The 26395-nt window shown below is 47.4% G+C and overlaps 1 protein-coding gene across 2 annotated transcripts in view; it reads left to right on the forward strand.

The window, feature by feature from the left end:
• SOGA1 (suppressor of glucose, autophagy associated 1) overlaps positions 1-26395 on the forward strand; it is an 84497-nt gene that overhangs the window by 22530 nt on the left and 35572 nt on the right. Inside the window, exons 2-5 of one of the 2 annotated variants that reach the window (XM_049869120.1) lie at positions 1909-2133; positions 10151-10309; positions 24163-24246; positions 25057-26238. In XM_049869120.1, coding sequence (XP_049725077.1) covers positions 1909-2133; positions 10151-10309; positions 24163-24246; positions 25057-26238 — 1650 coding nt within the window. The remainder of the gene's footprint in view (positions 1-1908; positions 2134-10150; positions 10310-24162; positions 24247-25056; positions 26239-26395) is intronic. The other variant, XM_049869121.1, reaches the window with a different exon arrangement.

Consider the following 26395-nt stretch of genomic DNA (forward strand, 5'->3'; position numbering starts at 1 on the left):
TAGTTGGTACTCAGAAGTGCTTGTTGAACGAGCCTTTTCTGCTTCCGCAGTGTTTTAGTTTCCTATGGTGCTGAAGCAAATTACCACAAATTTGTGACTTATGTAACAACACACTGTTATAGTTCTGGAGGTCCAAAAAACCACACCTGTTGGCATTGAGTCGATTCCAACTCATAGTGACCCTATAGGACAGGGTAGAGCTGCCCCATAGGGTTTTCAAGGAGCAGCTGAGCTCTTAATCACTATACTACCAGGGCTTCTTTTGCAGGTCAGAAATCTTAAAACCAAAATCTAAGCAGGGCTACATTCCTTGGGAAGGCTCTAGGGGAGAATCCGTTCCTTGCCTTTTCCAGCTTCTAGAGGCTTCCCACTTTCCTTGGCTTGTGGCCCCCTTTCAGCAATGGCAGCAGCCCAGCCTCTGCTTTCATCGTCACATCTCCTTCTCTGACTTTCACTCCCCTTCTTCCTTTTTCACTTATAAAGACCCCTGTGATTACATTAAGGAGTCCCAGCATGGCCCAAATGGTTAAGCACTTGGCTACTAACCAATAGGTTGGCCGTTTGAATCCACCCAGAACCATCTTGGAAGAAAGGCCTGGCAACCTACTTCTAAAAAGATCACGGCCATTGAAAACCCTATGGAGTAGTACTACTCTGAAACACATGGGGTAGCCGTGATTCGGAATAGACTCCATCCTGAAGGTAGTGGTGATTACATTAGGCCCAGCTGATAATCCAGGAGAGTCTCCCCATCTCAAAATTCTTTTTTTTTTTTTATAATTTTTATTGTGCTTTAAGTGAAAGTTTACAAATCAAGTCAGTCTCTCACACAAAAACTTATATACACCTTGCTACATACTCCCAATTACTCTCCCCCTAATGAGACAGCCCACTCTCTCCCTCTACTTTCTCTTTTCGTGTCCATATTGCTAGCTTCTAACCCCCTCTACCCTCTCTTCTCCCCTCCAGGCAGGAGATGCCAACATAGTTTCAAGTGTCCACCTGATCCAAGAAGCTCACTCCTCACCAGCATCCCTCTCCAACCCATTGTCCAGTCCAATCCATGTCTGAAGAGTTGGCTTCGGGAATGGTTCCTATCCTAGGCCAACAGAAGGTCTGGGGGCCATGACCACCGGGGTTCTTCTAGTCTCAGTCAGACCATTAAGTCCGGTCTTTTTATGAAAATATGGGGTCTGCATCCCACTGCTCTCCTGCTCCCTCAGGGGTTCTCTGTTGTGTTCCCTGTCAGGACAGTCTTCGGTTGTAGCCGGGCATCATCTAGGTCTTCCGGTCTCAGGCTGAGGTAGTCTCTGGTTCGTGTGGCCCTTTCTGTCTCTTGGGCTCCTAATCACCTTGTGTCCTTGGTGTCCTTCATTCTCCTTTGGTCAAGGTGGGTTGTTGTGACGAATTGATGCATCTTAGATGGCCGCTTGTTAGTGTTTAACACCCCAGATGCCACTCTTCAAAGTGGGTTGCAGAATGTTTTCTTAAAAGATTTTATTATGCCAGTTGACTTAGATGTCCCCTGAAACCATGGTCCCCACACCCCTGCCCCTGCTACACTGGCCTTCGAAGCATTCAGTTTATTCAGGAAACTTCTTTGCTTTTGGTTTAGTCCAGTTGTGCTGACCTCCCCTGTATTGTGTGTTGCTTTCCCTTTGTCTAAAGTAGTTCTTATTCCCATCTCAAAATTCTTAATCACATCTGCAGAATCCTTTTTCCGTATAAAATAACATACATTAACAGATTCTGGGGATCAGGGTGTGGGAACCTTTGTAGGGGGCTCTTACTCAGCCTATCACACCCAGGCATCCCGAGGTGCTGGCATACCATCGGGTGCTGCCAGCACTCAGGTGTCCTAGTTGCTGCCACAGGGCCCAGTGACCTGATCACCTCCCCTCTCTGCAGGACGAGATCGAGGAGCTGCGGGCAGAGATGCTGGAGATGCGAGATGTCTACATGGAGGAGGACGTGTACCAACTGCAGGAGCTGCGGCAGCAGCTGGACCAGGCCAGCAAGACCTGCCGCATCTTGCAGTACCGGCTGCGCAAGGCCGAGCGTCGCAGCCTCCGTGCCGCCCAGACCGGCCAGGTGGATGGTGAGCTAATTCGCGGCCTGGAGCAGGACGTCAAGGTGAGCCTGGGCACTCCCCAAGCCTCGGAGGTGCCCTAGGGGGTGGGGTAACAAGCCTGAGTGGGACCCAGGCCAGCCCTGCAACTCACTCCCTGTGTGTCCTTGGGCGAGTTATAACACCTCTCTGGGTCTCAGTTTCTTCATTTGTAAAATGGGGATCCCAGGGGTGCCCCAAAGCAATATCATAATATAATTCCTATTGATAACAGCTACTGTTTGTTGGCTATTGACCACACACCTTGTGCTGGGCTTCGAATTTTCCCTGCGCAGTTCCACAGAGGTTGTTTATTGTGCCAACGGAGAGTAGTGAAAGCCCTGGAGGTGGATAGGCAAGTTCAGATCTTGGCTCCCATAAGCTCTGATTTTGTGACCTTGAGCAAGTCACCTATGTTTCAGTTTCCTCATCTGTAAAATGGGTGTGACTGCAACCTCTGCCTCACAGTGTTTTATGAGGATTAAATGAAATAATGTATGTAAAATGCCAGCTTAGCACACCCAGGCTGCCATTATTATTCCCATTTTCCAGATGATGAAACTGGCATTCACAGAAAAGTAGTACCTTTCCGAAGTCACACTAAGCGTGTAGGTGGCAGACAGAGGTCAGGTCCATGGGCTTCCCAAGCTTCACTGCCCAGCCTTTCTGCTGTCTCATTGCTCTCTGCCTCAGGATGTAGGTTGGCAGGTGGGGCCTCTGGAAAAGTTTGCCCTGCCTGTCTGTGTAAGCCCTGGCCTGGGGGCCAAAAACTCAGGGAGGACCTGGGCCCGGCTCCTTACTCCCAGAACTCAGCCCAGTGTGATCAGGAGGTTGTAGGAACTGGGGGTGGGAGTATCTGGCACAGCCTGGGGGCCCTAGAGAGTTTTCCTAGAGTGACTTCTGGGTTGAGGCCTGACGGAGAAGAGGGCGTGAGCCAGGAAGGGGAGGGAAGACTATGCAAAGAAGATGGCCTCAGTAAGAGCCCAGGGGAGAGAGACAGGATAGGGTGTCGGGGAGCTGGAAGGCAGTCCAGCTGCTGACCCGTGCAGCCTGAGGCTGCGGTTGGTGAGGGCCAACACACACGTGCCTGGAGAAGACAGAACCTTTTGCCAGAAGACTCAGGCAAATTCAAGCTGCTGACAAGCCTTTCCAGTGGATGTAAAAGAAAATAAATCTTAATTAAGGCTTGAGGCAGGAGGTAGGGTTTCATAGGTCCCAGGGCCAGAGGAAGTAAACAGTGAGCATCACTCCCTCAAGCTTTTGGACCTTCCGTTGTCTTGAGGAGACTGTCAGATGAGGAGACTGAGCTCACAAGGTGCGCTCTACCTGCAAGGGCAGCTCTCGGGATAAATGGTTACACAAAAACTGTGGCCACCAAGTCAGTTCTAACTCATGGTGACCCTGTATGGTGGAGTATAACTGCCCCATCGGGTTTCCAAGGCTGTAATCTTTATGAAAGCAGACTGCCACATCTTTCTCCCAAGGAGTTGCTAGTGGGTTTGAACTGCCTACCTTTCGGTTAGCAGCTGAGTGCTTAACTGCTGTGCCACCAGGGCTCCTAACGGTTATACAGATACTCAAATTCCAATCCCAGAATTGAGGGGGGAGCATGAGGAGGAGCCTGCGTAGCTCAGATGGAGTTTGGGTCTAGATAGTTGGGGATTTCAGTGAAGGTCAAAAAAAGTCGGATTTGAGAGAGACGAGGAAGGGGCGCAGGACAGGCTGGGGCTGGGGAGCACGCTGCAGGCTGACCGAGTTGCCAGTGCCTCCTTGGGAGGGCCCAAGAGCAGCTGCTGGGGCGGGGTGGCTCTCCGGAGTCTGGGTGGAGCGGGGAGAGCGCCCCTTCTGTTGGGATTTGAACTGGCCAATCAGCATCAGCCTTGCCCCCTTCCCTCCCTCCCTCCTCTCCCTGCTCCTGCAGCTGGAGCTCTGAGCTCATGCACAGCCCTAGTCTGGGCTGGAAGCCTCTGGATAACACCTTTGCACTAATGTGCTGGGGTGCTCTGGGACATTCTTAGAGGCCCCCAGATTGCAAACTTCCCTGGTGTCGCCTGGGAGGGCTTGCTTGGACCCAGGTGGGGAGGGCCCGGGCCTGTCTAGGCAGTTGTGCTTGGGGACATTGTTGACTTGCTCTGCCGGCTCCTTGGCCTACACCCTGACCACCCTCTACCTCTCAGGACCTTATTTCCCCCTTCTGTCAAATGTGGGGCTTAGACCAGCCCAATCTGCAGGGCTGTTGCAGCTCCAGTGCTGTTATTGGGCAGATGGGCTATTGGTGAGGGAGCTATGAATCAAACCTCGGGCCTCAGGCCCCCTTCCCAGCCTCCCTCACCCTCTGCTGGTTCTCACAGCTGACAGAATCCATGAACCTTAGCAGGGACATTGCCTGGCAGGAGAGGGCAGGCTCTGCCACTTGCTTGTTGTGAGGCCTTGGGTAAGCTCCTTCATGTATGTCTCAGCCTCAGTTCCCCCCTGTGGAAAATGGAGCTAAAAGTAGTCCCCACCTGTAATGTTTGTGAGGCTAAAATGAAATAATTCAAGGCTGGCACAGAGTGTTCCCCCAGCAATGAGCAAATGTTGGCTGTGATACTGTTTGTTGTTCAGGAGAATTTATAAGGTACTCGTAGGAGCCCAGAAACTCTGGTGGCGTAGTGATTAAGTGCTACGGCTGCTAACCAAGAGAACGGCAGTTCAAATCCACCAGGTGCTCCTTGGAAACTCTATGGGGCAGTTCTACTCTGTGCTATGGAGTCTCTCTATGAGTCAGAATTGACTTGATGGCAATGGGTTTGGTTTTGGTTTAGCAGAAGCCCTAGTGGCGCAATGGTTAAGAGCTCTGCTGCTAACCAAAAGGTCAGCAGTTTGAATCCACCAGCCGGTCCTTGGAATCCCTGTGGGGCGGTTCTACTCTTTCCTGTCAGGTCTCTATGAGACAGAATTGACTCGATGGCAGTGGGTTTGGTTTGGTTTAGTAGAACGAGTGGCTGGGGCCATGAGTGGGGAAGGGTAGGCGGGACATCTCAGCCGCTTAGGGTAGATAAGAATGACCCGGAGGGCCTGTTCACTACGCACATTCACCCTCACCCTCAGCAACTGGTACCCTGGTGTCAGGCTCTGGGAATCTGGGATGTAAATTACCACCTGAAGTGACCCCCTAGGAGGCCCAAGGACACCTGAGTAGAATGTTTCCTTTCTAAGAAACAGGTGTTGCTGGGAAAAAAAGTTTCGGCTTTGGGATAATTGCTGTGTGACCTAGACAGGTCGCCTCCCCTATTTGAGTCTCAGTTTTTCTTCTGTAAATTGCGGGTGGCATTCCAACCCTCCTGGGATTCTTTGGAGGATTCAGCTACACAGAGCCCAGAATGCTGGCCAGGGAGCACTCCTTCATGAGCGTTCCCATCCCCCTCTCTGAGGATTCAGAGTGACAGTGTTGCCCTTATGCCTGAGGCCCCTGAGCCCCTGAGGCCCCTGAGCCCCTGAGCCCCTGAGCTGAGGGGCCAGCAAGCTGAGGAGCTGCAGAGGGGAGCTGCAGGCTGAGGCTGCAGGCTGGATTTGGCAGGAGTCAGGCCTCAGCACTGTAAACAGTTACCTCATGGCTGAGCGCATTTGTTTGTGCTTTGGGGATTTGCTCTGGTTTCCGGAAGCTGCAGCTGCTTTGCCTCCCTTAGTATCTCAGCCCCCCTACCTTGGGGATTGTTGAGGGGATCAAATGAGATGGGCATGTGGGGTGCTGCAGGCTCCTGACACAGAGTAACCATACTGTCAGGCTTATTATTATTATTTGATGGATTAAATAAGTTTTTGTAAAAAAAAATTTTTATTTATTATTGTACTTGAGATGAAGGTTTACAGAACAAACTAGCTTCTCATTAAACAATTAGTACATGTATTATTTTGTGACATTGGTTACTAACCCCATGACATGTTAACAGTCTCCCTTCTTGACCTTGGCTCCTGTTATTGGCTTTCCTGTCCCCTTCTGCCGTCTAGTCCTCGCCCTGGGCTGGTGTGCCCCTTTAGTCTCGTTTTGCTTTATGGGCCTGTCTAATTTTCGGCTGAAGCGTGACCCTTAGGAGTGACTTCATTACTGAGCTAAAAGGGCGTCTGGGGGCCATATTTTCAGGTTTCTCCAGTCTCTGTCAGGCCAATAAGTCTGGTCCTTTTTTGTGAGTTAGAATTTTGTTCTACATTTTTCTCCAGCTCTGTCTGGGACCTGCTATTTTGATCCCTGTCAGAGCAGTTGGTGGTGGTAGCTGGACACCATCTCATTGTACTGGACTCATATCTGGTGGAAGCCATGGTAGTTGTGGTCCATTAGTCCTTTGGACTAATCATTCCCTTTTATCTTTAGTTTTCTTCATTCTCCCTTGCTCCCAACGGGTGAGACCAATGGAGTATCCTAGGTGGCCGCTCACAAGCTTTTAAGATCCCAGACGCTACTCACCAAAGTAGAATGTAGAACGTTTTCTTTATAAACTATGTTATGCCAGCTGAGCTAGATGTTCAGTGAGACCATGGTCCCTATAGCCTTCAGTCGGGCTTATCATTAACACTTTTAGTGTTGATACTCATACCCTTGTCTTCAAGTAGGGTCAGGTTGAAATCAGGGCTCTAGAGTTGACCCCCCTCATTTCAAATCTTGCTTTTGTAGCTTTCTAGCTGTGTGACCTTGGGCAAGTCACCTTTCCTTTTTGAGCCTCAGAATGAGGATAATAATCAAAGCGCTTTCTGAAGGGAAGAAAGGCCAAGGTGCCAGCCGTGGTGAGTGCTCAGGAGGTGTTAGCTGATCCTAGAAATCACCTGTGAGAACAGAGGGGCCCCAGGACTGCTGAGGCTCAAGGGTCGAAGGGACATGCTCAGGCCACAAGACTCCTGCCTCCCTGGCCGAGTGCTCTTTGCTCCCTTTGGCCTCCACCAGGGACACAGGGCACTGTGGGGATCTGAGATTTAATGGCTCTTTTGTCCAAATTGAAATTCTGCAAGCTGCCTGAGGTTGGGCTCTCTTAATAGCTGCCTTTGGGGTTGGGGAACAAATAGGAGGATAGGGCAGGAGAGTACTAGGGACTCACAGAGGGCTTGGGAAGGGGTGAAATCCATAGAGCTAGTCATGAACCCAAGAGGATCCAGGGATCTATGCTGATCAAAGCTTCTTGGACCCCAGTGGGGATGAGGACACCTGCCCAGGTGGAGAGGAGCTGGCAGGAGCTGGCCCAGGTGGGAGCATAGTGAGGAGAGGAGGTCCCCAGTCAGGGACACAGCTCTTCTGGGCAGTGAGTGGGGCGGGCAGTTGAGGGGAGCATCTCCAGCCTGCCAGGGAGGGGTCAGCTCCCCATATAATTCAGTCATTCATGCCTTCATGTCCCTTCTTTTTTGCCTGTTGGAGCCTTGGGTTTGTTCTTCCAACAAGCATTTATTGGGTACTTACTGTGTGCCAGATGCTACACTGCTACGGGAACACAGAGATGTGACTGAGGCCAGGCATGGTCTGAGGCCCTTGAGCTCTATACCCCACCACTACTGTCCCCACTGAATAAATGAGTGAATGGAGTGTTGATCAGAACAAGGGTTCACTGGGTGAAGAGCCCAAAACTGGGGGACCTCGGCCAGAAGTTTGGGGACAGAAAACATGCAGCAAAGACTCTAATACCAAACTCAAGAGTGAGGATGGGGGTGGATAGTTGGGCCACGGTGGACAAATCAATGCACACCGTTAAAAAAAACAAACCAAATCATTGTTGTCGAGTCCATTCTGACTCACAGCGCCCCTATAGGACAGAGTAGAACTGCCCCATAGTTTCCAAGGAGCACCTGGTGGATTTGAACTGCCGACCTTTTTGTTAGTAGCCATAGCACTTAACCACTAAGCCACCAGGTTTTGAAGCGGTACTCTTTTTTTTTGTTTTTTTTAATTATTTTTTGCTTGTTGTTGTTGAGAATAGTGAAGCAGTAATCTTCATGATACACTAACAAGTGCTAGTATTTATCGAGTATCTACTGTGTGCCAGCCACAGGTCTAAGCACTTCGTGTCCACCACGTTGTTTATTCCTCATAACAGCCCTCAAGAGTAGATTTTAACAACCCCATTTTACTGATGAACAAACTGTGGCTTTGAATGATTAAATAATTGTTTTAGGTCACCTAGCCAGTAAGTGCTAAAGCTGGGCTTGAATCCAGCTTTTCCCATCTGCAGAGTCCTTGTTCTGATATTGAGGTAGGGATTACTGACCCTGCTTTATGGGTGGGGGAAAGTTTGGTGGTGTCCAGGGGTTGTAGCGGGAGCCTAATTGTCTAGCTCCTTGTTGTCCTTGGAAATCTCCACGTGCAGAGAGAGAAAGTGGCTAGTGGAGGGAGGAGAGAGGGCTATAGACAGTGCCACCTTTCCTTTCTGGCCATTGTTTTTCCTGGCCTGCCTCGCACGCTGCCAAGGGGTCCGTGCCAAGCTGGGCTTAGGTCCAGGCAGAAGGCAGAGCCAGGGAGGGCCTCCTTCCCTTCCGGCAGGGAGGAGGCGCCACAGTCGTTTCCGAGACTGGCAGGCGTGGGGTATTGGGCTGTCTGCCCCCCACATACCTCCTGCTGGCTGAGCCCCTTCACACCTTGTGGCCCCTGCACAATGGCCTCTCAGCCAAGCCCCCGGGGCGGCCAGCCCAGCTCCGCCTGCAATTGCTTCGTGTGACCCTGCGCAAGTCAGTAAAATGGGACACAGTGGAATGAAGAGAAGTGAGTCTGGCGTACGGTAGGTCTTCAACAACCAGTACTTCCTCAGCCTGGTCCCTCCTTCCATTCTCTCTAGTCCCAGATGCCTTTGCTCCAGCCTGCCAAGGGATGGAGTCTTGTGGTTTACCAGGACCTTCCTTATCCTTGGAGTCACTGGGGGTACAAACAGTTGATGTACTTGGCTGCTGACCAAAAGGCTGGAGGCTTGAGCCCACCCAGAGGTTCCTCGAAAGAAAGACCTGGTGATTTGCTTCCAAAAAATCAGCCACGGAAAACCTTATGGATATCACAAGACAATATGTATATAAATTTTTGAATGAGAAATTGAGCTGCAAACATTCATCGAAAGCACAATTTAAAAAAACCCTATGGAGCACAGTTCTACCATGACACACATGGGGCTGCCATGAGTTGGAATCAACTCCGTGGCAACCAGTTGTTTCTCTCATGCAGAGGCCCCCTCTTGTGACCTCTCCCAGCCCCAGGCAGGGAGGGATGGGATAGAGGGTGTCCTTGAGGAACAGGGGTTTTGTTGCTGCAGAGTCCCAGAACCATGAGCTCTGTTAGCTCCTTCCTGTAGGGACGCTTTGGATACCTGCCCAGGCTTTGTCACTGGGGCATGTTCAGTATTCCAACAACTGGAAACAGATCCCAGAAAGTCATGCCCCTGTTGGGCTTCAGCTTCTCATGACAGCTACCACCACTCAGCATGCACTCACTGTGTGTTAGGCACTGTGCCATGCATGTTTGTGCAATAGCTGATTTCATCCTCCTGTCAGGCCCATGAGGTTGGTCCGATCATTAGTGAACCCATTTTATAATTGAGGAGACTGAGGCACAGAGTGGGGAAATGATTCGCCCAGGATCACACACTGGTCACTGGCAGAAATGGGATTCAAATGGCTCCAGAGCTGCCCATCTTGCTCTGGGTTTCTACTCTGCTCTCCTCTTTAAAATGACCTCCTGTTCCTGCCACAGGCTTTTGTGAGAATTGGGCAAGAGGGTGGCTGGGAGAGGCTTTGGAAAAGTTAAAAGCCCCAGGTAAATGAAAAGGCATTCCTAAGAGACAAGCAGGCCTTTACGGTGTCCTTGGGGTGGCACTGTGGTGTAGAGTGCCTGGGTTTGGATTTGGGTCCTGGTTTTGGTTCTTGGTGAGTTACTTGTCCTCTCTGTGCCTCCGTTTCCTCATCTCGTAAGTGGGGATAATGCCTGCTTCAGGGCTGCTCTGCTGCTGAGATGGGGGTCTTTGGGACTCGCTTGTGTGGACACTGCCGTCTGAGCTGGCCTCACTCAGCCTGCTCACATCCTTCTCACCACTCCTTGCCCAGGTCTCTAAGGACATCTCCGTGAGGCTGCACAAGGAGCTGGAGGTGGTGGAGAAGAAACGGATGCGCCTGGAGGAGGAGAATGAGGAGCTTCGGCAGCGGCTCATTGAGACTGAGCTGGCTAAGCAGGTGCTGCAGACGGAGCTGGAACGACCTCGAGAGGTGAGGGCCCATCCATCCTGGGCAGGGTGTGTGCAAGCTCCACCTAGCCTGGGGCTCTGAACTTCTGTCTCTGTTTGTGGGAAATGGGCACGGGCAGGCCTCCCTGCCAGGTGTTTATTCCCTGGTTCCACCAGCACACATTTCCTGAGCACCTGTTGTGCACTGTGCTAGACACTAAGGATACAGTGGTGAACAGTTCATGTCCTCAACAGATTCACAGGCTAATGATGGAGACAATCGCCCATCAAAGAATCACAACTGCTAGGAGGATTAACAGAAAATACAACAAAATGCCTAGCATGGGGCCTGGCCCTCTGTGTCTCAGTATCCTCATCTGTAAAATGGGGCAATAATGCCCTGAGTCATTGTGAGGGTTAACTGGGCTAACGTGGTGATGCTTTATGGACTCCCAGGTGCTACCACTTGGTGGGAAGTCCATGCTGGAGCTGGGTCCCAGGCCAACGTCTAATGACACAGATCTCAGAACACTAAACATTCCCTGAATGTGGCCCCCCGGGCAGCAGCCTCTCTGTCTTTGCTCATGCCAGTTCTCCTACCTGGCATGCCTTCTCCTAACTTCTGCTGTGTGTTAGGAGTACAGCATGATAGGCACTGTACAAGACACTTTATCTCAACAATTTTGATAAGAGCCCAATGATCTAGTGATCATACCCATTTCGTGGATAAGAAAACTGCCCCTGAGAGAAGGAAAGATATCTTAAAGGTTGTATATGCGTAACAGGCTCTGCAGAGTGCCATTTGGAAACTGTCAGCTTAAGTGACCCTTAAGGGCTGGAATCCATTTGATTTCAGGGGTCTGTGTCCCAGACAGCCCCAAGGTGGCTTCTGACTCCAGAGGCACAGCAGGCTTCAGCTGCCTGACTGCTCCCCAGGTATCCTTGGATCCTGCATCCCTCTGGGACACACTCCTTGCCGTAGGCTCCGCATGTCCACTTCCCCAGAGGGCGAGCATGCACTGTTCCAGAACAGAGGCCACAGCCCTGAGGCTAGAACAGTCCTTCAGCTACCCTTCCTGCCCAGCATGCTGGTGTATGTGCCAACAGCCTCCCAGTGTGGAGAGAGGAGGCCTTTGCCGTTAAGGGCTGCTGGGGAGCCTGCCCTGCTCCAGGGCTCAGTAGGCACGCGCTGGCCTGTAATAGAAGCCACCATCTTCATACATCTTATCGCTGCCACCCCTGATAGTGAAAAGGGGAGACAATTTCAGAAAGTGCCTTAGCGATCAGCTTATCCCTGTTGTATACACGGGGAAACTGAGGCCCACAGAGGAACAGCTTGCCTGGGTTCACCCAGCTTTTCCTTGACAGAGATGGTGCTGAAACCCTGAAGCCGCTTCCTCTCTCTGAGTCTGGGTTTCTTCATCTGTGACATCAAGATAATAACAGTACCCAGCATACAAGGTTGTTCATGATCATTAGTAAGATTGAGTAACCATAGAACACTAGAATACCGTGAAGAGGTTAAAAAGAATAAGGGAGATATATATGTACTGGCATGGAAAGATCTCGAAGGTTCATTATTTAGCAGGAAAAGAAAGCTACAGAGCTATACATATAGAGCAATCCCAGTAGTTTTTTTGAAAAGTGATATAGAACAAACTGTTTTTGCAGCGTGTGTGTGTGTGTGTTTAAATGCGTAGCAAAAGTCGGGAGGAAGACCCACTAAACTGAAGAGTTAGAAATGGTGGGATTAATTAATGCTGTAATTAGGTTTTTTTATAATAAGGGTGTATTGGGTATTGCTTGTGAAATTTTAAACAATGAAGTCGAGCACGTGAAGAGCCCCTGTGGTGCCTGGCACACAGTAGTTCTTCAAGAAATACTGGTTCACTTCTCCTTTGAGGCTGATGCCAGCAAGCCTGGTCTAACCCTCACCGATGTACCCCTTGGTGTCTCAGGATCCCGGGTAAGAAGGCGTGAGCCCTGTGTTTATTTGTGATTGTTCTCTCCCTCCTCCCTCTCCTTCCTGACATGGTTTCCATGGAGACAAGGGTCCCTTAGCAATTCTTCTGCCAGAGCTGCTCACGTCCCATCATCTAGATCTGTCTTTGCCATCCTGACAGGTTGCTGTGGCGATGTTGTCACCCGGCTGGGAAAAGGAGTCCCTGGCCTGAGCCTCTGTGGTTGCCGTGGAGATAACTCTTAGCTAGAGAGAAGGGAGGGTGGCAAGCCCTGGTCATGCTCAGCTGTGGCACTGTTGCCCAGCTGGGCTGGAGCTCAAGAACGTAACACCAGCCTCCCCTCATCCAGTATCGTTCCCCCTTCCTGTACTTTGGGCAGAAAGCTTTTATCAGTGTTGACGTGATTTATTGTAATACAGCTGCTGTGTCCGAGTGCTTACTCTGTACCAGGGACTGCATCAGGCATCTCGCATGCGTCATCGTGCTGTTGAACCCTGCAGCAGTCTCCCAGTGTGCTTAGTATTGTCCCCATTTTATAGAGAGAACTCTTTTTGGGGGATAATTATTTTATTGAGATATAACTCACATGCCATAAAATTCATGATCTGAGAGTGTACAATTCAGCGGTTTTTAGTATATTCACAATGTTGTGCAACCATCACTGCTGTCTAATTCCAAAATATTTTCATCACTCCAAAGAAAAATCCCTTAGCAGACACTCCCCATGCCCTGCTCCTCCAGCCCCTGGCAACCACTCCTCTACTTTCTGTCTCTATAAGTTTCATTATAGAGTAATTTATGGACATTTCGTATTAATGGAATCATACAATATGTGATCTTTACTCGGCGTAATGTTTTCAAGGTTCATCCATGTTATGCATGTATCAATACTTAGTTCCTTTTTATGGCTGAATAATATTCCATTGTAAGGCCAGACCACATTTTGTTTATCCATTTGTCAGTTGATGAACACTTAGTTTGTTTTTGCTTTTTGGCTATTGTGAATAATGCTGCTATGAACAGCCATTTGTAAGTTTTTGTGCGAATATATGTTTTCCATTCTCTTGCGTAGGTACCTGGGAGCAGAATTGCTGGGTATAGATGGGACGTTTAAGGGTCACGTGGTTGGGGTAAGACAAAGATGGGATTCAAACCAGGACTGTATGTCTCCCAAACCCACGTTAACCTTTATGGTGATGCCCCTGCCTCCTCGCCCGAGCCAGGAGCTTTGCTAAGACCCTTTTGTATTTCAGAACCTCTGAAGAGGCTGCTGACGTGAATGAGTCACGTCTAGGCACAGGTTTCTCGTCCTGATTTCCTGGCAAGCCCAGTGGTGGTGTAGGAAGGGTGCTGACTGCCTGAGTTCTAACCCTGGTTTGTGTGGTCTAGGATAAGTGTGGACTTGGAGCCCCAACTTCGGCACTGCTCTGCGGTCTGGAGGGAAAACAAGGCAGGCCTGGGTTTGAATCTTGGCTTTGCAAATCACCTAATGCCAGTCCTCAGCTTCTTCATTTAAAAAATGAGAATAATAATCCCTACTTTCCTGAAGTGTTTGGGAGGTTTAAATGAGACAAACAGGTAAAATGCTTAGCATGGAATAAGGATTTGGCAAATAGCCATTATCGTTACCATCGCAACCGCTAAGATGGCAGTGGGGCTGGAGAAGCATTTACCTTAATGAAATAGATGGCGTTTCTGCTGCCTCTCCCATGGAACATTCCCAGAGAGCCGCCAGGCACCCTTGGAAGGAGCAGCTACGTTGCAAATCAACGCCTGCAGTTGGCAGAGGCACTCCCTGTGACTTTTGATTGGGGCTCATGTCTAAACCACTCTTTGTTTTCTCCCACCAAGTGGTCTCACCGGACCAGGAGCCATACAGCCTCCCTGTCTAGCCTTTTCAGCTAATCTGGAGGAAGACTGCTTCTGTCTTTGAGGTGGACCCTCCTCGCCTAGGCCCCCTAAAGTAATTGTGTACGCGCACAGCAAGGTGTGTATTTCCTGTCAGGTCTTTCCAAACACCCCTTCCACATTTGATAAACATCTGCCCAGCTGTTTTGGTGGAAGGCGTGTTTTATTCCTGGGAGGGCTGGCCTTTGTGTACCGGCAGCGTGGAAGCATGGAAGGTATTAGCGGGCACAGGGCCCCTTCAGAGCTGTGCTCAGGCTGGAGGAGGCAGTGGCATGGATTTAACAGAGTCCTGGAGAAGAAGGACAAGGGAGGACATAGTTCATGTTCCTACTGGGAGCTGTTAGGCCAGGATGCTTAAAGAGGCTCCTGCTCAAAGGCAGCCTTGTGAGTAGCTGGTGGGAGGAAGGCCCTGCTGCAGGCTGGGCCAGAGTGTGCCCTTGAGGCTGGGACACCTCCCTGGGCTTGTGGCTGGCATTCCTGGTGGTGCCCTGGTGCCGCCCCAACCACATCCCGCCTTCCCCAGGCCCAGTGCCAGAGCATCTGCCTCTTGGGCAGGGACTGGCTCTCCTCCTGGGGGCTCCACAAAGGGGCTCTGACAGCCTGCGCATCCCTGTGAGGGCCGCTGTAGCCCCCAGGCCGCAGGGCCAGCTGCTATCCGCAGAGGGAAGAAGGTCTTGTGCTGTATGAGCCTTCCTTGTTTTCCCTCCAGACCACAGAGCAGTGCGGGAGCCAGAATGGCTTAAAAGGGAGAGAGACTGGTCAGGTCCAGTCAGAAAAGGCTGGAACCCCTCTTGCCCTAAGAAGATTTGCCTCCCAGGCCCCTTTCTTCTGCTAAGCACCCTCTCTTTCTGATGAATTTCAACCCACTCAGAGCTCACCCTGACCTGCCTGCCGTGTACCCTGCCTATTGGAAATGTTCAGCGACTGTTCTTGGGGAAAGTATGTTTTCAGAACATTTTATTGTGACTTCTCCCCACGGCCCCCCCAGGTAGTACTGCTTAGTAGAGAAAGACGGTTGTTGTTTGCCCTCAAGTCAATTCCAACTCATGGGACCCCAAGTGAGAAAGAGAAAGATTAGAAAACACAAATAAGGCATAAGAAAAAGAGAATCGCCTGTAATCCTACATCCAGAGAGAATTACTACTTGTGACGGGGGGAAGTGGGCATATGTGCAGATACTTCCAGTATTTTTTTCTGGTTATACATATAAGAAACCAAAAACAAACCTGTTGCCGTTGAGTCAATTCTGACCCATAGTGACCCTGTAGGACGGAGTAGAACTGCCCCATAGGGTTTCCAAGGAGCGGCTGGTAGATTCCAACTGCTGACCTTTTGATTAGCAGCCGAGCGCTTAACCACTGCCCCACCAGGGCTCCGTGGTTTTACATATATATGTATTAAAATATGTGTTTTTTTAAAAGTAAGGTAAGCTCAGTGAATCAAAAATATTACTACAAAAGCACATAAATCCATGCCTAGTATCCCTTTGAGGAGAGATATACCAGGTTACACTGGTCACCTCTGGCAGGACAACTGGGTGATAAAGATTTTTCACTATATTCGTTTTTATACTTTGAATTTTGAGACATTCAAAAACTAAATAGATGCCCTGACAGGGAACACAAGACAGTCCCTGACAGAGCAGGAGAAAAGTGGGGTACAGAGCTCAAAGTCATGTAAAAAGACCAGACTTAATGGTCTGATTGAGACTAGAGGAGCCCCCGAAGACATGGCGCCCAGACTCTGTTAACCCAGAACTAAAACCATTCCAAAGCCAACTCTCCAGGCAAAGATTAGACTGGACTATAAAACAGAAAATAATATCGTAGAGAGTATGCTTCTAAGTTCAAGTAGATACACGAGACTAAATGTGCAGCTAGCTTCCCTCCAGAGGCGAGAGAAGAAGGCAGAAAGGGATAGGAGCTGGTTGAATGGACATGGGAAACCCAGGGTGGAAAGGGGGAGTGTGCCGTCACATTATAGGGATTGCAATTAGGGTCACATAAAGATGTGTGTATAAATTTTTGTATGAGAAATTAACGAGCTGTAAACTTTCACCTAAAACACGATAAATAGATAAATAAACTAAATAGAAATGATGAAAGCTACACTGCTACCTCTTCCCTCATGTCTGCTCCAATCCATGATTAGCAATTTGGTTTGTATTTTTCAAGTTCTTTCTCTATGCTGATATAATACATATTTCTATGTATCTTTTTATTTTTAAAAATAAAGATGGCATTATATTGTATATACTGTTTCTGTAATGTACAGAGAGTAATATAGCAGGAATATAGAAGTTTTAAAAAATGCTGGATCTTTTTGGTTTTTCTTCTGCTTAAGGAGCCCCGATGGCGCAGTGGTTAAGAGCTATGGCTGCTAACCGAAAGGTTGGCAGTTTGAATCCAGCAAGCTGCTCCTTGGAAATCCTATGGGGGAGTTCTACTCTGTCCGTTAGGGTCGCTAAGCATCAGAATCGACCCAATGCCAACAAGTTTGGTTTTTTTTAAGGTGCTTATAAAGGAGCCTTGGTGGCATGGTGGTTAAGCGCTTAGCTGCTAACCCACCAGCCACTGCATGGGAGAAAGATGTGGCAGTTGGCATCCCTAAAGATTACAGCCTTGGAAACCCTATGGGGCAGTTCTGCTTTGTCATGCTGGGTCACCGTGGGTCGGAATTGACTCATGGCCACGGGTGTCTCACTTAAACCCTTAATAAACCTCTCTATTTTAACTTGAAATAGCATTCAGATTTTTCTCTGTAACACAGGTTTGGTTTTTGTTTGTTAAGGTGCTTATAAGGAGCCCTGAAAGCATAGTGGTTAAGCATCCGGCTGCTAACTGAAAGGTCAGTGGTTCAAACCCACCAGCTGTTCCATGGGAGAAAGATGTGGCAGCCTGCTTCCAGAAAGATTACAGCCTTGCCATAATTTACACACAGTAAAATATCCCCTTTTTAGTGTACAGTTCTGTGAGTTTTGACAGATACACATAGTTGTGTCACCACTACCACAATCAAGATACAGAACAGTTCCATCACCCAAAATTCGCAGGTGCCCATTTGTAGTCTCCCTGCCTGCCCTTGGCAACCACTGATCTGTTTTCTGTTCCTATAGTTTTGCCTTTTCCAAAATGTCATATAAATGAAATCACACAGCATGTAGCCTTTTGACTGGCTTCTTTAACTCGGTTTACTGCTTTTGAAGTTCATCCGTGTGTTACATGTATCAGGAGTTCCTTCCTTTTTACTGATGAGCTCCATTGTATAGGTGTACCACAGTTTATTAATTTCCCGGTAGAACAGGTCATTTCCAATTTTTGACCATTATAAATAAAGATACTATAAACATTCTTATACAGGAAAAAAAAAATTACATCCTAGTAAGCCCTATGGGGAAGTTCTACTCTGTCCTATAGGATCACTCACTATAAATCGGAATTGACTCAGTGGCAACAGGTTAAGGTGCTTATTATAAAAATCAAAACTCTCAGAATTAAATAAACACGGGAAGGAAAGACAGTCTAAAACCACATCTTCTATTTCAGTATTTTAAATGCAGAGCCAAACTAGAAGGAGCTCCAGCAGATGTCAGCAGTGGCCGTCTTTAAGAAGGATAGAAGGATAGGTAAGGGTATAAGAAGGGGTGAAATTAAACAAATATGAAAATAAAAAATATCTGGAGGCCTATGATCCTACTCAAAAAAAAGGGGGAGGGTGGAAGTTTCCTGTATTCTCATATAGACATTTTCCTCTATGCATATATTAATATAAAACCAAAACCAAACCCATTGGCGTTGAATTGATTCTGACTCATAGCGACCCTGTATTAATATATAGCCCATATTTTTATATATATTAATATGCACCCCCATATTTTTACAAAAATGATAACATGCTTTATTGAGATATAATCCACATATCATAAAGTTCACCCTTTTAAAGTGTACAGTTTTGCAACCATCATCACTAATTCCAGAATGTTTTCAGCACCCCAGAATAAAACCTGTACCCATTAATTCATTCCCCATTACCCCCTGACCCCAACCCCTGGCAGCTGCTAGTCTGCTTTCTGCCTATTCTGGACACTTCGTATAAATGAAATCATACAACGTGTGGCCTTTTGTGTCTGGCTTCTTTCACTTTTTTTTGGAGGGGTTCGTCCATGTTGTAGCACGTATCAGTACTTCTTTCTTGCCTACGGCCAATAATAATTCGTTGGTGGATATACTATATTTTGTTTATCCATTCGTCAGTTGTGGACATTTGGGTTGTAGGTTTTGTTTTCTAGGTTCTTTCCCTTGACAAAGTGCTTTAGAGACTCCCCCCCCGCCCTGCCCTGTCAGCAAATCTCATTATCCCTCAATCCTTTTTTATGACTTTACATTGTCTCATTTGTTTATATGTGATGCTTGGGACCCCTCAGTACCTTTGGAGACCCCTGGCCCCCCTTGCTGTCTGTCACCCACCTTATCTCCTCTAAGAAGTCCTAGCACCATGGATTGCAGTGCCTGAAGGGGCTGTTGTCACCTAATCCATTGCCTACTTTATAGGATAAAATGAAATTTCTTGGTGGTATGAGGTCCCCATGTCTCTCTGCTTGCTTCTCTCTTTTATATCTCAAAAGAGATTGGCTTAAGGCACTATCTAATCTTGTAGACCTCATCAATGTAACTGCCACTAATCCGTCTTATTACATCATAGTGATAGGATTTACAACACATTGGAAAATCACATCAGAAAATAAAATGGTAGACAATCATACAATTATACAGGGGAATCATGGCCTAGCCAAGTTGACAGATATTTTTGGGGGATACAGTTCAGTCCATGACAGTCTCCTACCTCCCTTTCCTTCTCCTTCCTTTTTGCTTTGGAAAGACCCCATGTCAACCCTTTTCAAGTGTTGTCTCCCTGCCCTTGGTACACAATAAATATCTGAAATATCATCCTCTGCCTTCCTGTCTCTCATTTGTGTTTCAAAAAGTTCTCTTTAGGATTAGATGGGACTTTAAGATATAATTAAGAGCCCGTCTGATATTCCTCTCCCTGGCTCAGTGTTTCTCAACCTTGGCTGCACATTAGAATCACCTAGGAAACTATTTAAAAATAAAGATGCCTGGGCCCGACCCCAGACCAGTTATATCAGAATCTCTGGGAGTGGGGCCTTGGACATCAGTTTTTTTTTTTTTTTAAGTTCCCCAGGTAATTCTGTTGTGCCCCCAGGTTGAGAACCACTGTGCTAGCTGCACTCTGGCCCTCACATTTTCTCCCACCAAGTTTTTGGAACTAGGTAAGAACTATGTTAAGAAATGGTCCCAAGTCAGCCATGAATTTGCCATGGGACCTTAGACAAGTCCCTGCCTCTGTCTCTGCTTCAGTGAAATGAGGGTGGGGTTGGGGGGTGGGAAGTGGATTAGATTAGTGGTTCTACCCTTCAGGGATGGGGTGAGAGAGGTGGAGGGTGTGGAAGGGCATATATCCAGATCACCTGGGGAGCATATTCAAGACTACACTTGAAAATTCAAAAGCAGCATAAGTGTGATTTCATATAACACCACACCCCTCTCATGGGAAGAAGTGCGTTTAATTGACTAACATTCTAAAACAGTGAGAGAAACTTCAGTAATGATTATTGTAAAATTTCTTTGCCTGGTTTGTTATATTTTGGAAGGCAAATGGAAATTGCGACTGAGTTTTCAAACATTTATTGGATTCCAGAATGGATACGGATGAGGAGTGCCTGGTGCCTTCAAAGCTGTCTGGCGTTAGAGAATAAATACCCTAGTGTTAGAGTGTTGAGCCCTTTCCCTGTGAAGGTGATTCTTTCCAGTGATGATGTATACCCAATTCTCATAGTTCCATTTTTAATTATTTTATCACGCAAAATTTTAAACATGTAAAGATAAAGGGAATAGCAGTAATATGCCAGTACATTTTTAACAGCCAGTCCTTGGGTAAAATAGCCCTGCTTTGTAGTGTTTGTTGATTTCCATGGTGTGAATACTCCCACCATTGCTGATATCAAGCTAATAATGTGAAGTCACTAGACTCAGAATTGTGGGGAGGGGGAACCAAACCCATTGCCATCGAGTCTATCCTGACGCATAGCGACACTATAGGACAGAGTAGAACTGCCCCGTAGAGTTTCCAAGGAGTGCCTGGTAAATTCAAACTGCCGACCTTTTGGTTGGCAGCCATAGCACTTAACCACTACACCACTAGGGTTTCCGGAATTGGGAAGAGATGTGCACAATTGTCTCTCTTGATCTAAAGCACTCCACTTGATAACATAAATTTTCTGTACCCATGACCCAGTTTCAACACCTACCTGCTCTGGGTCAATCTTGTTTCATCTATACCCCCACCCATTAACCTTTGCCCCCAAATTATTTAGATGCGAATGCCAGGCATATCATTTCATCAGTAAACACCTTTGTATCTAGAGGATAAGGATTCTTCTTTTAAAAATGCAATGGCAGTACTATTATCACATCTAAAAACAATGAACAATATTTCTCCATGATGTCAAATATCCAGTCAGTATTCAAATTTACCTGGTTGCATCTTTTTTTGTTATAGTTTGTTTGAATAAGAATCCAAATAAGATTCATAGTTACAGTTGATCAATGTGTTTCCTAATTCTCTTAGGATCTGTATGTTCCCCTTCTCTCTCTCTCTTTTTTTTTTTTTTCCGAAGAAGAAATGGGATCTTTTGTTCTATAGAGTATCTTTGAATCTGGGCTTAGCTGCTTGCATCTCCATGATGTTACTTAACATATTTTCTGTGAATTGGTAGTTAGATCTGGAAGCTTGACTAAATTCAGATTAAAAAAAATTTTTGTCAAGGCTACATCATGGGTGGTGTTACATACTTCTTGCTAGAGGTATATAATGTCTGGTTGTCTTCTTGTATTTTCGTCCATGGATGATCACCATATGATGATGACTTCCAGTCCTGTCATGTCTTCTTCATTTATTAATTGAAATACCCCCTCATTAACTGTGTACCCTCAGGTGCATTCATATAGGAAAAGAGGATAAATAATTCTTTTCCTTCATTTATGGCTTTAAAAATAAAAAATCCGTTCCCTACCATCCTTCAAAGGACACCAATAGATATACTTTGTTTGTTTAAGTATCATAAGCTCAAGGATTTAAAAATTTTATGTGTTTTTTCCTTTTTTATCCTCAAATTATTCCATTTTTGGCCAAATCTTTGATAACTTCTGCGCTTTCTGGTATAACAAAATATTCCATAGTCATCCTGAATATTTCTCGCCCTGACTGAAAATCAGCTGTTTCTCCAAGGAGCCCTGGTTCCTCCTAGTAGGAAATGGTATTTAGAAACCGCAATCTAGGTACTACGGGTTCTCATTACTACTGGGTTTTGTCTAGGTCTTTCCCATTCTGAGAACTAGGATTTTTTTTTTTTTTTGAAGGTAAAATACAACGTGAATTCACACTGATACTTCCAATTCAAATTCAGGCCTACAGGGTTTTTAACTTAACCTTACCTATCATGTGTACACTTTCTTTTAAGCTGAAACATCCCACTTGTCAACATGATTTAGTCATTTGATTTATCCCAGACTTCACAGCATTCTCAGAATAAAAATACCAGTACTTCGTGGATGTCCACATTGTATTTTATCTTAAAATATGTATATATATATGTATGTATATATACTTAGAATGGTTTAAGATAATTTGCTAGTCTCTTATCTTTAGGTTATATCTCATTAGGCATGTATAGTTAAATTATTGGTTATAAAGTCACTTAAAATAATTCCTCTCAATGTGGTTATGCCATGAACTGAATATTCAGTTAGTCATTTGCTTCATTTTATTTTCAATTTATAGGAATGGATTTTTAGATAATTTTGATTTTGTTCTATAATTTTGTAAAAATTTCATGACTCTTGAATCAAATAGATAAAGGAAGATATGGTCGAAGCGGTCTAGCTCATGTTCCTGTCCCCTGTACCCTATTTCCTCCTTCCCCCATGTTGTCGGGTGCTCTCAAGTCAACCCCATGTGACAATGTAGAACTGCTCCATAGGGTTTCCTTGCTGTAATCTTTACAGAAGTAGATTGCCAGGTCTTTCTCCCTCAGAGCTGCTGAGTAGGTTAGAACCACCAACTTTTTGGCTGGCAGCCAAGCACTTAGCCGTTGTACCACCAGGGCTCCTTTATTATTTGAAAAACACCAAAAATTTTGTATTTTCCATTCCCCACTTAGATAAATGGTAGATGCATGTTTTTCCCCACCTTGCCTTTTTTTTCACTGAATATGTCCTGGGAGCACCCCATAGTATAACTAGAGATATTTATTTTTACTTTTCTGTGACCCTTATTGCTGCAGTGTACTCCACTCTGTGAACACATTGTAGTGTTTTCCACCACTGCCCTACTGATGAACTTTTGGGTTGTTTCTAGTCCTTTGTTACTGCAAATAGTGCTGCATTGAATGGCCTTGTGCGTACATCTATTTGTATTTTTGCCAGTGTATCTTTGGAATAGATTCCTAGAAGTGAGATTACTGAGTCAAAAGGTCCATGCATTTATAATTTTGCTAGGTATTGCCAAATTACAAATCCATAAGGGCTTGTACAGTTTTTGCCAGCTATATGTAAGCGTCCCTGTTACCCTGTGACCCTGTGACCAGTACAATATGCTGTCAGATGTTGGGAGTTTTGCCAGTCGGAGAGGTGAGAGATGGTATCTCAGTATAGTTTCAATTTGCATTTCTCTATTCTGAGTGGGGTTGAACATTTTCGTATGGTCAAGAACCATTTGCATTTTCTTTTAAACCATTTTTCATATCTCTAACCCATTTTTCTATAGGTTTATTGGCCTTTCTATTCTCTATTTTGTGACACTCTTTACATATTTAGGATGTTAACCCTTTGTCAGTGTTATACATTACAAATATTTCCCCCAGTTTTTCATTTATCTTTTTACTTAGAGTTTTTTTTTTAATTGGAATTTACTTACATAATCAAATATATGGATTTTTTTTCTCCATATTGCTTTGAGTATTTTAGTCATGATTATTGTTATAGCCTTATTTTGCTTCAATCTGCCTGGAAACTTTTACTGTTTAGTTATTTGTGATCAGTCCTTCACAATCCTTTCTAGGCCTCTGGTGTAATTATGATGTTGCACCCATATTCATTTTATTAGTATTCATTGTGAATGAAATTTCCTACCAAATTGTCAGTTTTATGAGGACAGGATTTCCTGGGAAACAGACTCTGAGATGACTTGCATGGAGAGGTTCATAGAGGAGTCCCCTTAGGAATACCACCGTCAGGAGGTGAGGCAGAGGCAGAAGCACAGTCACACCGGTAGCCTCAGTGGTTTCCATGGGGAGCTCTGGAGCTGGGATGGCCCTTTAGAGTTGTCCTGAGCTGAAGCAAGGTGGCATTGACTAGTCATTGGATGAGGGCTACATCCGAGGAGGGCACGTGACCTTAGACAAAGTGGCTTTCCCCAGCCAAGGCCATCGCTGTGAAGAGGGACTTAGCTGCGAGATCTTACCTGGGGGAATGAGTGCCTCAGCCCTGAAGGAAAGGGTCTGGGCAGGCCACCAAAGAATCCTTCACAGGTGCTTATTTGTCTTGTTCACTGCTGTATTCTCCAAACTAACTATGCCTGGCACATAATAGGTGCTCAGGAAATATCTGATGAATGAATAAAGACAGATAACAAACAGAAACCCAGGTTTCTGGTTCTTGGCCCAGGTCCTCTGGATCACAATATGAGGGTGGAGGGGGAGGGGAGGAACCCTGGGCAGGTATGTTAGAACCATCTCCTCAAGTGCTTCTGGCTTGTCCCCCAGTTGCCGCCCCTGGGTGGTCTCGAGGGCCCCTCCACCTCAGCAGTTGGTGCTGGTGAAGGCCAGGACATGACTGGGGAGTGAGGCCCCAAGTGTCACCCTTGGCACTGTGACTGCTCTTTGGATGCTGTGTTGCCCTTGCAAGCTTTTAGTTCTTAACTTTTTTTTTTTTTTTTAATCTCCCTCCAGCATTCCTTGAAGAAAAGAGGAACTCGCTCCCTGGGGAAGACAGACAAGAAGCCTTCGGTGCAGGTACTTCCCAGCACCCCCCAGGCAAGTTTTTGTCTGAAGGCCTAAGACCTCACTCCAAGTGGCCCAGTGGGTCTCCAGAGGTGCCCCTCACCCAGCTTCTACCCTGTCCTCCCCTTGCCTTGCTGCCGTCTTTACTCCCCAGAGCCACACCCTGAGCCCATGGTTCTCCTCCCATAGCAGCTAGCCGACTTACCGGACAGCACAGCGGTTAAGTCAAGAGGTCTGGAGATGGGGAGCTGGGTTTGAATATTGGCTCTGCCATTTGGTTGCCATGTGATTGGGGCAAGCCACTTCACCTTTCTGGCCTCAGTTTCCTCACTTGTCAAAAGGGGTCATGATTCCTATATTGTGGGTTTGTTGTAAGAAATAGATAAAGTGCTGTGTGTAGCACAGGCCAGGCACGCAGTGATGTTAACTTCTAGTGGTACTGATAAGAACAACTGAACACCTGTGTTGTCAGGATGCCAGGAGCTTTCCATACACTATCTCATTTAGTCCTGTCTACAGCTCCGTGAAGGAGTATTTCTGCCCATTTTACAGATGAGGAAACTAGAGTAGTAACAGTAGTAACATCAAACTGGCAGAATGCCACCTGCTCCAGAAAGCCCTCCTAGATGCCATCAGACTATGTGTGGGGCTTCATCCTTGCAGCCATATCAACTTCCCCTTCTCTGCTTCCTCTGGGGACCCACAACCCCTTGGTGGCCAGGGCTGTGTCTGGTTCATCCCTGTGCCCCCAGCACATAGTTAATGTTCCCCAAATGTTGTGGCTGGTAGTGAGCTTCCCAACACTAACTTGACTGGGTTGTGTCTGTCCCTGTCCGGCCCCAGGAGGACAGCGCAGACCTGAAGTGCCAGCTGCACTTTGCAAAGGAGGAGTCGGCCCTCATGTGCAAGAAGCTCACTAAGCTAGCCAAGGAGAACGACAGCATGAAGGAGGAGCTGCTCAAGTACCGCTCGCTCTATGGCGACCTGGACAGCGCCCTGTCTGCCGAGGAGCTGGCCGATGCCCCCCACTCACGTGAGACGGAGTTGAAGGTACATCTGAAGCTGGTGGAGGAGGAGGCCAACCTGCTGAGCCGCCGCATCGTGGAGCTGGAGGTGGAGAACCGAGGGCTGCGGGCTGAGATGGATGACATGAAGGATCACGGCAGCAGCTGTGGGGGGCCAGAGGCACGCCTGGCCTTCTCCGCGCTAGGTGGCAGTGAGTGCGGGGAGAGCTTGGCGGAGCTGCGGCGGCACCTGCAGTTTGTGGAGGAGGAGGCAGAACTGCTGCGGCGCTCCTCAGCTGAGCTTGAGGACCAGAACAAGCTGCTGCTAAATGAGCTGGCCAAGTACCGCACGGAGCACGAACTGGACGTGACGCTATCAGAAGACAGCTGCTCCGTGCTCAGTGAGCCCTCTCAGGAGGAGCTGGCAGCTGCTAAGCTGCAGATCGGTGAGCTCAGTGGCAAGGTCAAGAAGCTGCAGTATGAGAACCGCGTGCTCCTATCCAACCTCCAGCGCTGTGATCTTGCCTCCTGCCAGAGCACGCTGCCGATGCTGGAGACAGATGCTGAGGCTGGAGACTCTGCCCAGTGTGTGCCTGCTCCCCTTGGTGAGGCACACGAGCCCCATGCTGCTCGGCTCTGCAGAGCCAGGGAGGCCGAGGCACTGCCTGGGCTGAGGGAGCAGGCCGCCCTGGTCAGCAAGGCCATCGACGTCCTGGTGGCTGATGCCAATGGCTTCTCAGCTGGCCTCCGGCTGTGCCTGGACAACGAATGTGCTGACTTTCGGCTGCATGAGGCCCCTGACAACAGTGAAAGCCCCAGGGATACTAAGCTCATCCATGCCATCTTGGTGCGGCTGAGCATGCTTCAGCAGGAGCTCAATGCCTTCACACGGAAGGCGGACACTGTCCTCGGGAGCTCTGGAAAGGAGCAGCTGGAACCCTTCTCATCGCTGCCTGCCTTGGGCTCCCAGGGGCCTTCCAAGGAGATTCTTCTGGCCAAAGACCTCAGCTCAGACTTCCAGGTAGGATGTCCTAGTCACAGGCCCTGTTACTCTTTGTTATGTAAACTTGTTATTGTTATGTAACTGTCTTAGTTATCTAGTATTGCTATAACAGAAATACCATAAGTGACTGGTTTTAAAAAACAGAAATTTATTCTCTCACAGTTTAGGAGTCAAG

Source organism: Elephas maximus, chromosome 25 (genome assembly GCF_024166365.1).
Source record: "Elephas maximus indicus isolate mEleMax1 chromosome 25, mEleMax1 primary haplotype, whole genome shotgun sequence".
Lineage (NCBI taxonomy): Eukaryota > Metazoa > Chordata > Mammalia > Proboscidea > Elephantidae > Elephas > Elephas maximus.